Source organism: Poecilia formosa, unplaced genomic scaffold (assembly GCF_000485575.1).
Source record: "Poecilia formosa unplaced genomic scaffold, Poecilia_formosa-5.1.2 Scaffold268, whole genome shotgun sequence".
NCBI lineage: Eukaryota > Metazoa > Chordata > Actinopteri > Cyprinodontiformes > Poeciliidae > Poecilia > Poecilia formosa.
The window spans coordinates 347,490-359,890 of NW_006800207.1; the positions used below are offsets into that span (position 1 = coordinate 347,490).

General features: G+C 39.9%; 1 protein-coding gene across 4 annotated transcripts in view; it reads right to left on the reverse strand.

The window, feature by feature from the left end:
* The window catches only part of LOC103150967 (pleckstrin homology domain-containing family G member 5-like), an 80,910-nt gene that overhangs the window by 25,451 nt on the left and 43,058 nt on the right, over nucleotides 1-12,401 (reverse strand). For all 4 annotated transcript variants that reach the window (XM_007570753.2, XM_007570752.2, XM_007570754.2 and 1 more), the window contains 2 exons: nucleotides 2,156-2,297; nucleotides 19-118 (listed from right to left, as the gene is read on the reverse strand). In XM_007570753.2, coding sequence (XP_007570815.1) covers nucleotides 19-118; nucleotides 2,156-2,297 — 242 coding nt within the window. The remainder of the gene's footprint in view (nucleotides 1-18; nucleotides 119-2,155; nucleotides 2,298-12,401) is intronic.

The following is a 12,401-nucleotide window of genomic DNA, read 5'->3' on the forward strand; positions in this document are numbered from 1 at the left end:
GGGAGGAAGGTTACCGACCCGCGGTCGTTGCTCCCTTCATCCTCTTCCTCCAGATCGGGGGGGGGGCTGGTGCGTGGGGGGCAGGAGCGCGTGGACACGTTCCGAGCCAGGATGGAAGCTGGAGGTTAAGAAAACACAGAAGTCACTCCCTCTGTTGGATCACAACTCATTTTACCTCAAACGCTGCAGTCCACAGAGCTGACACAAATTACTAAAACACACACACAAACAAACCATGTTAACCCTTAAGATTAGCACTCTGTGGTTCTAAAGACAGCCTGCTGTGACTTAAAATACGAGCATGGATCCTAATACAAACAATACAGCCTCATTTTATGATAGATTTTATGTGGAGGCTGGAGCTGACACCAACAATTATTTTTTGTAATCAATTATGACAAATGAAAGAAATTGGCACATTCTGTAAATGTTTAATTTAAGCCTTTTAATTCAATTCTGTTTTAAATTGAGAAAAAGCATTTTATGGCCCAAACTGCACCAACAAAGTATTTATTTAGTGCATGCTTGACCATTTGTAGCAAAGGATGCATCTGAAGGACTTTCTGATTGACTTATCAATACAGTGTAGAGCTAATCTGTTAACTATTTAAGAAAAAAATAATAATAATTGGCTTGCAAATGGCGCATAGTTTCAAACTACATCACTTGAAGAGTTCTTAGTAGAATGAAACATATATTTTTGGTACAGTTTTGGCTTAATTACTGCTGAGTATGTTCTTTGAGCAAATATCTGTAGTTAATATCAATCGATTCATCCTGATCAATCCAATAAGCTGTTTCAGCCCTAATTTTTGTATTGGTTAAACATACTAAATCTAACCTCATGAGTTCAAAACATTTTGTAACATTTATTCAACAAATATGAACTTAGAGGAAATAAATTCACAGTGGCAACCTAATCAGATAGTACAGGATTTAAGTGAGAAAGTTGCAATGACGTGCAGCTCATGGTGAGCATCTTTATTAACTCATCAGGAAATGTGATCATCTCTATAAAAGGAGGAATTCTGTCTGTTTGATGCTCCAGGGCACACAGGTGTGTTTTAATACAATGCCAAAAAGGAAAGACAACAGCAATGTTCTTAGAGAAACAATAGTTGCTGCTAATCTATCTGGGGAAGGTTAAAAGGTCACTTTCAGACATATAGAAAAAAGAAAACATTGTTCATAAGAAAGAATACATTACTGCCTGTAATCTTCCCAGGAGTAGAAATCTGAGCTAATTGACCGCTTACATCCTGGACTCGGTCTTAAAATTAGAGTAAGGATTATTATGACAATTATTTGGGGAGAGTTCAAAGTAAAGCCACTGCTTCTCCGCAATGAAAGGAGCAAGTTGAGGTGGTTTGAACGTCTTATCGGGATCATCCCCGGGTGGAAACATCCCGATAATTTCTGGGGAAATATTTTGGGAAAGATGGCAGATTTAAAAAATGGGGAAGAAATGTGTTTTTATCTGGAGGAAAAACTGCGAAACTAGACGCATCAAATTTAAATTCCCAGAACTAGAAGTAGTTTTGTCCAAACGGCAATAAGATGAAAGCAGAAATGTTCTAAATATGTCAACACCTGGAGATGGGGGAAAAAAAAAAAAAAAAAATGTCCAAACGGCAATAAGATGAAAGCAGAAATGTTCTAAATATGTCAACACCTGGAGATGGGGGAAAAAAAAAAAAAAAAAATGAAACGCCCTCCGTGGCTAGTTTGTACAAGCCCCAGATCCTCAGATTACAGCCCACTCCCCGCTGCTCAGAGGTTTAGATGGGAAACTGGGGTTGTCTTTGTTGAAGATTAGTCAGGGTTTGAAAGTCACCAACCAATCAGAGCTTTGTGTGAGTGAGCCAACAGCGCCATGCGTCAGGTTTGAAGTCAGGTTTCTGTGGTTTCACCTGAACATTTACTGCATTTGCTGCTTCTTGCCAATCAGAATGTCTTTAAAGTGAGTGATCGGAGTGCTTAGGCACAAAAAGGGAAAATGATCGACATCACCTGCCTTATATAGACAACAATAAAGACCTGGCATGCGTGATATTTACACAGTGAAGGTCCTGTCATGAGGTAATGGGGGATGACTTCATCCCCCTACCAGGCAGAAGGGGCGGGGAATGGAGTACCAAATAAAGAAATCATCTACCTTGAGGTTGCAGGTCGAATCGGGGGTGTCGGTCAAAGTGCATGTTGTCGGCGCTCTCTGGATGGCATCGTGAGTCACATGAATCACACAGATGAAGGGGGCTTTTGCTGTTCAGGTCCTGGCAGTCTGGGTGGTGGCAAACCTGCACACAGAACAATGCACAAAGTCTTTACATCGAAACAGAGAAACGTTCAAAATAAAATAAAAAATAAAAAAAAGAAGGGCTGGGCTGGAGTGAAAATGCCATCATGGTCACACACTTTTAGAATAAACAGCTCCCTGCTCCACTATTGTTTCTGCTACAATTAAAAGACCGCAGAGGCCGCCACAGGCAGCCCTGAGGTTTGGCGACTCCCACCATCTGTGCCCCTCTAAAGTCACCTCATGTGCTGGTCTGGGATCTGCTTACCCTGACATAATCCAAAACTGTACCCCCTACACTCAATCCACAAATCTGAGAATAGGTCAGCAACTGGGAGATGCTGTGGGTCCAAATTAGGAAGCTTGAGAGCTGCAGTATTAAGGATCCGTCTGTCTCTGTTCCAGACATATCAAACCACACCCCCCAGCTTTCCCCACCACCTTCAGGACTAGTAGACTCTTCAGTGTGTTGCAGCGAGGCAGCACCGACAGCCGGCTCAGGAAGCAAGGGACGTATGGGGAAATACAATGGAGGTCCTGCTAATGTACTTCCTGACATTGTTTCCTTGTGCTCGGAGGAGTAGTGTGTGTGTGTGTGTGTGTGTGTGTGTGTGTGTGTGAACAGCAAATTTTGGAGCTTTAAACAGGGAGTGTAGCCCTCATGAAAGCAAAAAGAGGTACATGCTAATCATACAAGCATTATTCACTAGTCTCAAGAGAAATATGCCCTCATTGAAAGACTGTGAGCATCACATCAGGTTGTTGGCAGTTTTTAATGCATCACCAGATCAATTGGGGAGAAAAAATGACCTCATGAAAGATGAGGTTAAGTTTGGGTGAGTCCAAGTTGAAGACACTCTAAGGGTGTTTTCACACCTGATAGTCCAGCAGACTCTGACTGGGAACCAAAATTGCAACATTTGTGATTGTGATGCAACATTATCAGTTGGTGCGGTTTGTTTTCACAGCACTGTGTCAAATGAAATAACCCTTTAAAAATTATTTCCATCCCCCGCCCTATTGTCTGTGGTGACACTGCACAAGAATCACTGAAGTCATGAGAGCAACTTCCTTTTTCACAGAATTTTATCAAAAATGAAGAGGCAGATTTTACTGGTTGCAGGATTTCTCTTTTTTCGTTGGTAAAAGACTTACTTCTTCCACAAACTAGCAGGTTTGTTCTGGTTATATTTACCCAGAATTCCCTGGTCTATGGTCTACTTCCTGCTTTGGAGCAGTCTACGGTTCACTTGCATCCACATTTTAGATGGACCAGAGTTCATTTTGTTTTGGTCCACATCAATGTTCGATTACACATTCACACCTCCCAAACAAACTGGACTTTCTAGGCAAACGAGCTGACGTTACAAACAAGGCCAAATGGAGTTAGTGTGAATCCACCCTCAAAAAAAGACCAGAGAAGTACAAATCCTCTAGCTCAATCGAGCAACCTAATTGGGGCCTGCACACTGTCAAAGCCTTCTGGCGGTGCAGCAGAGATTAAAGCCCCGCTCTGAGTTGCACGAGCCAGAGTCTTTTCCTGCAGCACAGACTCCTCACTTCCTCCCCTACACCCAAGGTCGCTGCACCCAGGTCAAGCCACTGTCGAGCTTTAAAGCAAGAATAGATCACACTCTGAGAAGAAGCCCTGACTCAGAGTAAAACTAAGGAGAGGTCAACATGAAACCATGCAGTTTGTATTCACTCATTCATTCCCAGATTTTTGTCTATCGTCTCCATCAGTTCTGAAAATGCTACATATTAAGTACCAACTATGTCCGGCTCATTACTTTTTTTACTAAACTACTGCAGCAAATTGCAGGTAAAAATGACTTGGGCGTCTCTCCTGCCACTGACTCACTGATGTCAGACCATCTCCCAAGGATCAAAACGTAGACGTCTGTTACAACATCTCCTGATGTTTCATCAAAACCGCGATTCTTTTAGTGAGTTTCCCCATCAGACAGAGCGAGAAGGGCAGAGAAAGGTGAGCGAATCAAACGGCAATCTAAAAAGAGTGTACACAGATAGGTGAGCTCTCCATAGCACCGCACTGAGGGGTTCGCATTCCTGCCATGACTCAAGCAGCTGAGGAAAAAGAAGATTTTAGCCAAATTCAAGAGTTCAAAGCAGGAAAAAGACTTACTAAAATCTCTGAAAGATTCTTCTGTCAGTGCTGGGTTTTAGTGTTTCAAATACTGAACATTCCTATCCTTTTAAAACTGTGCATATGCAGATCCGTGGTTTAAATCCCTGGAAAGGGTTATGTTATTTTGGGAATTCTAAAAAAAGGAGAGAATAAAAAGTTCCCAAGAATTAAACCACTGGTAAGGTCCATGAAAGCCAGGATTGTTATAAAGATCAGACAGCTGAGCTTGACGATTGGATGCAGGTCATGTATAAAAACCTTTTATGCAACCAGGGTTAGAAAAATTGTATGATGGGAAAAAAAAAGTTATGAGCAGAGTGGCCTTTATCCCAATAGTGAGCCTGGCCTACTGAGGGGGTTATGAGAACTTTGTTTAGTGGTCTACATGTGTTTTCTAGATCAGGAGGAGGCTTGTGTCCACATCTCTAGAGGTATTTTGTGGGTGGGGTGTTTTAGGAGTATGGGGCAGCTGGCTTATTCTTAAGAGTGGTCTGGTTCTTGGTACTACCAAAGCAAGACATCATGAACTAGATTGGTTCAGACTCTTGTACTGACATGGCAGGGCTGACAGTCAACTCCTTCAACCCTGAGGTCATGATTTTCTTCCAGAAAAATGTCAACCACTCCCTCTGGAAACGGAGTGAGTCTCTGTCTCAAGTAGAAAAGTTCAGATATCTCTAACTCGCATGTGATGTCAGGATGGTGGAGGAGATGATAAACAATTACATGGAACATGACATACCGATTATGTCTAAAGGAACAAGATTCTGGAAACAAGCAGCTGAGGTGAACAGGACAGGACCTGCAGGGATCGCCTTGAATGAGCTGGAGACCTGGCTTTCCTCGCTGATCCTGTAATTTGTGGAGTATGTACAAATCATACAATTTGAATCTTTTCAATAAAAAAATGTAATTAATATCACATCTTTTTGTACAAATGATTGTCAACTGTTCACTGTAGGCCTCTGATTCACATCTACTATAAAGAATTCTGGCTAAATTGGTAAAGATAGAATCCCAATATGGACACAAAAACACAAAATTATACCAACTACCTTTTGTCTAGTCTCCAGTGCAAATATCTTGGTATACTTGAAATGGGACAAAACTAACTTACAAGTAACTTTTTTGCAAAATACAAGTTTTTAGTCAGTAATTCTTGAATACTGATCAAAGGTACTACTTCCACTGGGAAATTTCTTCCACTTACAACGTGGACAAAATGTCTTCTTACAAGTTAAATCTGCCAGTGAAACAGGTACTTTTTAATCAATATTAATGAGTTATTGACTTAAAACAAGCTCCTATATCTTGTCAAAAAGTTACCTGTGAGTTAGTTTTGTCTCATTTTAAGTTTATTGTGCACTAGAAACTCGACCATAAATACTTGTCAAGATGTTGAGGTTTTACAGAGTTACGGTGAGGGGCTGAGTGTGCATGAAACAAACACACGTCATGCGATTGTGTAGTCTGTGTATCCCTTTGCGTGCCAGCTCTTGGATCTCCCTGGATTAGTGGACACACACATACATCCTCTCTCGAAACAGCTGAGAACACACACACACACACACAAGTGGTGCCACCATAGCGCTCATCTTGGCTTAGCACGTCCACCGCCACGTGGCACCTGACTTATGAACCCCTGTTTTAACACATCCTACAGGCATGCCCATTTAACACACAGACACACACAGAGGAGAACAGACAGAAAGGCTGCATCACCCTGAAGCAGCGGATGTGATAAAGCTTGACCTGTTTGAAAGGAGATGAGTCTATTGTGGTGAATCAAAATTATTACTCAATCAAAACTAATCTTAAGCACACCAAGCGCTCTGCTCAGAGTTTGGTCTCTTTATGGTGCAAACTAATGGATGCTTACACCAGCGGTTAGATCAAGTTGAGATTCAAAGAATCACTTAGATTCATGACCACTGATGGTTTAAAAATCAGTCAAGCAGTGAAATTTGGCAGCAGTTTCCTCACAGCCATCAGATCTTTGGCTAAAGAGGACAATCCGAGGAGAGTTTGTGCAGGTTGTCACCTCCTCACAAGCTTTTAAGTTCGTTGCCAGGAAGTCTTCAGATCTACAAAAGGGCTACATATATATTTAAACTTTCACCGACATAATGTCAAGAGATGATGGGATTTAAAGAGAATGTGCTCCGTCATGCTCTTACCGACCTTTTTTTTCCAGAAAAAGCACTCTAGTTTTCTGTTTGTGGTTTGACTGAACTTCCTCTGAGCTCACTCAGGCTTCTCTGGAACAGCACGTCCTGCCAGAGTTCACCTAGCACTTATGTAATAGCACACACAACAGAATGAGTGTGCATCATGACAGAAGAAGGTATGAGACCCGCTGGGGTTGATTTCTTAAGGAATGCATCTTCTCGGAGATAAGAAAAAATAACTGACTCCTTTCTTCCGATTTCTTTCCCTGCAAAAAGTCCATAAATCTGGGGTGCACCGACATCTTTTATGGCTGATTTAAAAGACTCACTTCCCCCAGAGCAGGAGAGTTTGCTGAAATAAAGCAAAATACTCAATTCGTCATTAGAGAGAATGTCTAATGAACACTTTAGAAAACATTACAGACTTTTGGAAGAGTTATAATCCACCCAAGCCATGAAGTTGGGTGGTTTTTATGTTTTCACACGTCTTGAGGGGTCAAGTCAGTCAAGACAGGCCACACCAACGAAGAAAGTCAGAAAATCTGCCTACTCGGATGTTTTCATGGTGTACATTTAAAATATTCGAAAGAAAATGCATTAAGGTGCATTTGATGTTTCAACGATTAAAATAGATAGTTATGGGGATTTTTAGAGGGGTCTCAAGTATTTGCAGATTTTACATATTCACGGCTGTCCCTAGACCCAGTAGGTTCACTGCATAAATACATATTTGCACAATAGAGAATTAAATATAAGATGCACCGATGTGAAAATTTTAGTTTATAACAATATTCTGTTATTGACAACAATCGATATTTACCAGTACTATATAGATATATACATTTTCCTATCTTAGACATATAAAGATACAAATAAGCATTAGGAAATGTGTTTGGGATACAAATCACATACATACATTTCAGAGTGGGTTTATTACCTTCGCTTGTGAGATGCGACCCTGGACAGAGTCGCATCACACACCTGCTACCCAGACACCTGTACTAAAGTATTTACAGCACTGTAAGGGGCAACACTACCTGTGTGCACTTCAGTCATTTATTCATGCAACATCTGTAAGTCTGTGCAAAAAAAACAAAAAAAAAACAACATTTTGCCATTTAGATCCAAAATTCAACAACTACTAAAGTATCTCAAGAATGAGTTATTGTATTTAAGGACTAAGACGCCTCCTTGATGGCTGCAGACCTTTCACTTCCATTACTGCCTTATTACACTTCAAGCTGTCACTTATTCTTAAGGGGTGATCTAAAGTGCAACAAAACCATAACTTGATAAAAGCTACATTTATTAGTAAATATTTTTAGAAATCTACAATTTGTTTCCAGCAACGCATCAAGTCATGAGGTTCTATTTCTGAAATTAGCTTGACGAGCTTGATGACAAGCTTATTGAGAAATTGCTTTCTCAGCCATTTTTTTTCTTTCCCTTCTTTTTTTAGTAAATTCTGTGGGAAACAGATAACACTGTCTAGATCTAATAAAAGAAGAGTGATGTTCCCTGGTAGATAATCAAAAAATCTACATTCAGGTTTATTCACATTTGGACTTTGAGCACAGTTTTTTTTTTCTGTATTACTTTTTAAGGGAAGTGCTGCTATCAACAATGATTAACTTTTAAAGTTATTAATCCTTACACAGTTGTCCATAAATTGATGTTAAAATATTTACAAATGACTCATTTATGAATGGAAAAAGCTTTTTGAACCACTCTGGCCCCATGTACAAATATAAATATCCACCTTGGTAAATCATGAATAAAGTGTGATTAACTATACCATCTTGATCGTGCACCCCGATCTGATTTCTATCAGATCTGCACACCTACACAGAACCTGTTTGACAGCAAACCTGTTTAACGTTTGGTAAGTTAAAGATACCAAAAGCCAATACATCATACAGCAATCTAAATTCAAGGGCAGATGAGAAACAAAGTTTCTAGACTATAACAAACAAAACAGACAGTGAAATAGTTATACATTTATAGATATTTTAGATGTGATAATTTTAATATATTCTAATTTTATCACTATGACTAAGCTCCACTAGACTGATATTATATCCAAAAGTGAATTAAAGCTGTATATTCATGTGTTCTTAAAAAAAGGCTTTACTTTAAGTAGGTCAAAACTTAAGCATAAGATTTGATTGGGTAAACATGTGCTTAACTACATCCCACATAGCCTGACTGTTGGAAATTATATGGAGTACAGAAAGCTTAAAGTATTTAGTAAACATTTCAGTTATGGTCTTTTTTAACAAACAATGTTTAGTCATTGTTGATTAAAATCACCTCTCCTCTCTTGTCAGCACTGCTGATTCAGGCTGGAGGTGAGAGAGTAACAGAATCAGGCAGAAAACATGGAGCAAAGGGTTAACTAAAAAAAAAAAACCTTATCTGTGGAAACATGACCTGCCATGCATTACACCTCTGCTTCAAAACACACACATGCTGCCCACACCCACAGAACAAAGTCATATCTCTGTCATTGTTTTAAGCAACCATCTCCAAGCTCACGTCCACATAGACACATAAACATGGGGTCTAATCTCTGAAAGCTCTCACTGCAGGCACAATCCAGGCAGTGTGTTTAATTGCATGGGCCAACATTAATGTTGCTCATCAACACAAAAAAAAGATGATTCCAGTTCCTGTCCCAACATGCAAATCATCACCTATGTGACGGTCGTTGCTAGTTATCACAGTGTGAACTTCTCAGCTCATTAGACATGAAGAGCTGATGGAATGGGCTCCTCTGTCATTTTTTCCTTATTACAAGCTTGCGGTCTTTTTACCCCCCCCTACTCAGTTCATGCAAACAAGGTTAGAAAACACTCCAATGAATTCCAATAAAACACACACCCACACACCCGCAAACGATTGGTTAGCGTTAGAGCAGCAAGAGTCATGCACGGTCTTGTTTAAACAGTGACTTGCGGGTAAGTCGGTGCAACATCCAGACAGACTTTGGTCAGACCAGCTCACGCAGACTGAAAGTCAAACTAATCAGAAAAGCCTAAACTCAGACGCACCGCCACCTCATCAGCGGTTCATAGTCTACAGGAGACAACTGCTGTCTCCTTTTCATGGTCAAATACACTGATGCAGTGACCTTTGTCTAAACCTAGGTCACTCAAATACAATTCAGAGAACATGAATAACACTAAGCATTTTGAATTCTCATGGAGAACAGAGAACCCTCCAGATGGATGTGCGTCATTAACCATCATACCTCGTGCTTTCTTTTAAATCTTCGAAAGCCGAAACTTCAATTATCCAATGTCAAAAAGCAAAGTATGAATGAAAATAAGTCTCAGCACTTGCCTAATCTTTTCTTCCATAAATCTAGTCAAAGTTTTCTAACATCACTGTACCATTAAAACCAGATGGACTTGAGCTAAATGCAACGTTACACATTTAATGCCTCACAAATATAATCAGATGCGTCATGCAATAACGAGTTAAGAAATGTTGCTTAAACCTCGTTTCACACGCTGCACTTTCAGGTAAGTAGGTTATTTTGATGTGAAACCCATACTTAAAATGAAATATCGTACCATTAAGGGTGCGGTGTGCAGAACCTGGATGAAAAAATTATAGCCAATTTAGAGGTTCAACATTTTATCACATTAAAACCACATATTTCATAGGATTTTATGTGATATACCAACAAAGAGTAAGTTCAAGTGGAAGGAAAATTATGCTTTTTTTCAATTAAATAAAACCCAGATAAATAAAAACCATGGCATGCATCTGCATTTTAAACTAATGTGTACGTGAATTTGTGTGCGTTGCACTAAGGATTATAGAGCCATAATACCATCCAAACGGAGATGGTGGGCTCATTGCAACACAGTGTGGCAAGACACACTTTATCCTGGTTCCTCACGTACTTAGTGCTGCTATGATACCTCTATGCCAAACCTACTAGGTAATGGCATGAAATGAACACCAGGATGCATGCAACAAAGAGATTTTACAAAATTGAGAACCTTTGCTGCAACTCCTCCCCACATGCAAGCCGATTTGGTGAAGAAAAATAAAGTTTTAAAAACACATTGTCCACTTTGTGCATGACACTGTAGTGTTTTTAAAGAAGAAAATATGACAACGCCAGAGTCATTTTTATATTTTTCCTGTGTCTGGTTCACTTTCTCACTCCGTTACCAGTAAACTTCAAAAAGAAGGAAAATATACATATTTGAAATAGCCAGACCAGGTCTCAGTCAAGTGCCGAGTTCTCTTCTGATGCCTAAATTTATGCTTTCTGCTTGTTGCAAATTAAATCACTTAAAAACCAATCTTTATACTGCATGTACCACATATCTTGTGGTTTCTTCACTTTTTGTCAGTCTGTGCATTTATTACTCAAACTCGCATAATAATGCTTTTTAGTAAAGTCTGACTCGTTTGAGATTTCAATTTTTGCCCAGCTGATGCATCTGGCGACGGCACCGAGCAGCTTTTCTGTGGTCTGGATGGTTTTTTGGGTCAGATCCTTTGTGCAGACAACTTGCAAACACCAACCAATGAAGATTTGCAGGTGTTAGAACTGAAAAAATAAACAGCAATCGGCTCACATCATTATCTCATCCTCACATATGGGCTTTGTTTTCACAAAGTTTTTTGCTGAACAATTCTACCCTGCAGCACCAAGTCAAAAAGTTGAGCTGAGTTCAAGGTGTTTTAAAAGATCATTAAAAAGAAATTGTATGAAAAAAAATATGTTTTCCAAAATGTCCATCATACTTAATAAAATCTGGAGAAAAAAAAATTGTTTTGCTGAAATCCCTTAATTGAAAAAGTAGAATTAGCTTTTTTTTTTCTTTTTTTTTAATATTGGTCAAATTGATTTTGACCATCTGGAGTAAAAGTTTTATTAACCGTATAGTCGCTGAGGTTTAAGGTGAAGTAGCAGTTCATAAGTCTGCTTGAGCTTTTGATAGATGCTTCATCCAATGACCTATTTGGTATTTCTTTGAAGGTGTTTGCCTCTTTCCAGATGGTTTCTGTAAAGAAGATTCCAGCAACTAATCAAATTCCTGATTCACCTGCCAGAGATCAGTCAAATGATTTTAGAAAACAGCATCTCTAAACAACTAATATTGGTGGATGAGTCCACACTTTTCCCAGCAGAGGCATGTTGTCTATCCTTAAAATCCACAGTCCAAAATGCAGCTTTTCCTTCAGGCTCTTAATTGCTAACTAAATATACAACATCAGCTTCCGTATTAAACGTGATGGATTGCCAGAGGAAAAAAAGAAGGGAGGGAAATGCTTGTAAGGGGAGTCTGGAGAAGGACTCTTATGCTGCCTTTTTCCAACGAACTACTTTTCATTGTCCTCTTGGGAGAAGAGCACACGACCCCCATGGCGCCTCCCCCATGTATGCTGGACAGAGCCCACTTTCCTAAACTTTACAAAGAGCTGCCATTAGCTGTTGCCTGGTAGGTGGGATTGAAAACAGTGCAGAGGAAGACTGCAGGAGATTAAAGAGAGGGGACACGCCTTGTCCATGTCTGATTTATTTTTTCAATAAATAAACAATGCATCTGTTGAAGAGCCCACTCGCCTGCTTTCTTCTCCTGCCATGTGTCCTCTGGCTGAGCGGGGATGCAGGAGGAAGAGAGCCAGGCCCTGGATTTTACTGCGGACCTTATGCAACTGCACTGCCTTCCCGTCTGTAGGTCTGTTCTAGATTAACAGACTCGCCCCCTCTGCTCTACAGTACAGTACATATGGCTTCACTCAAACAGAGGCACTTGTTGTG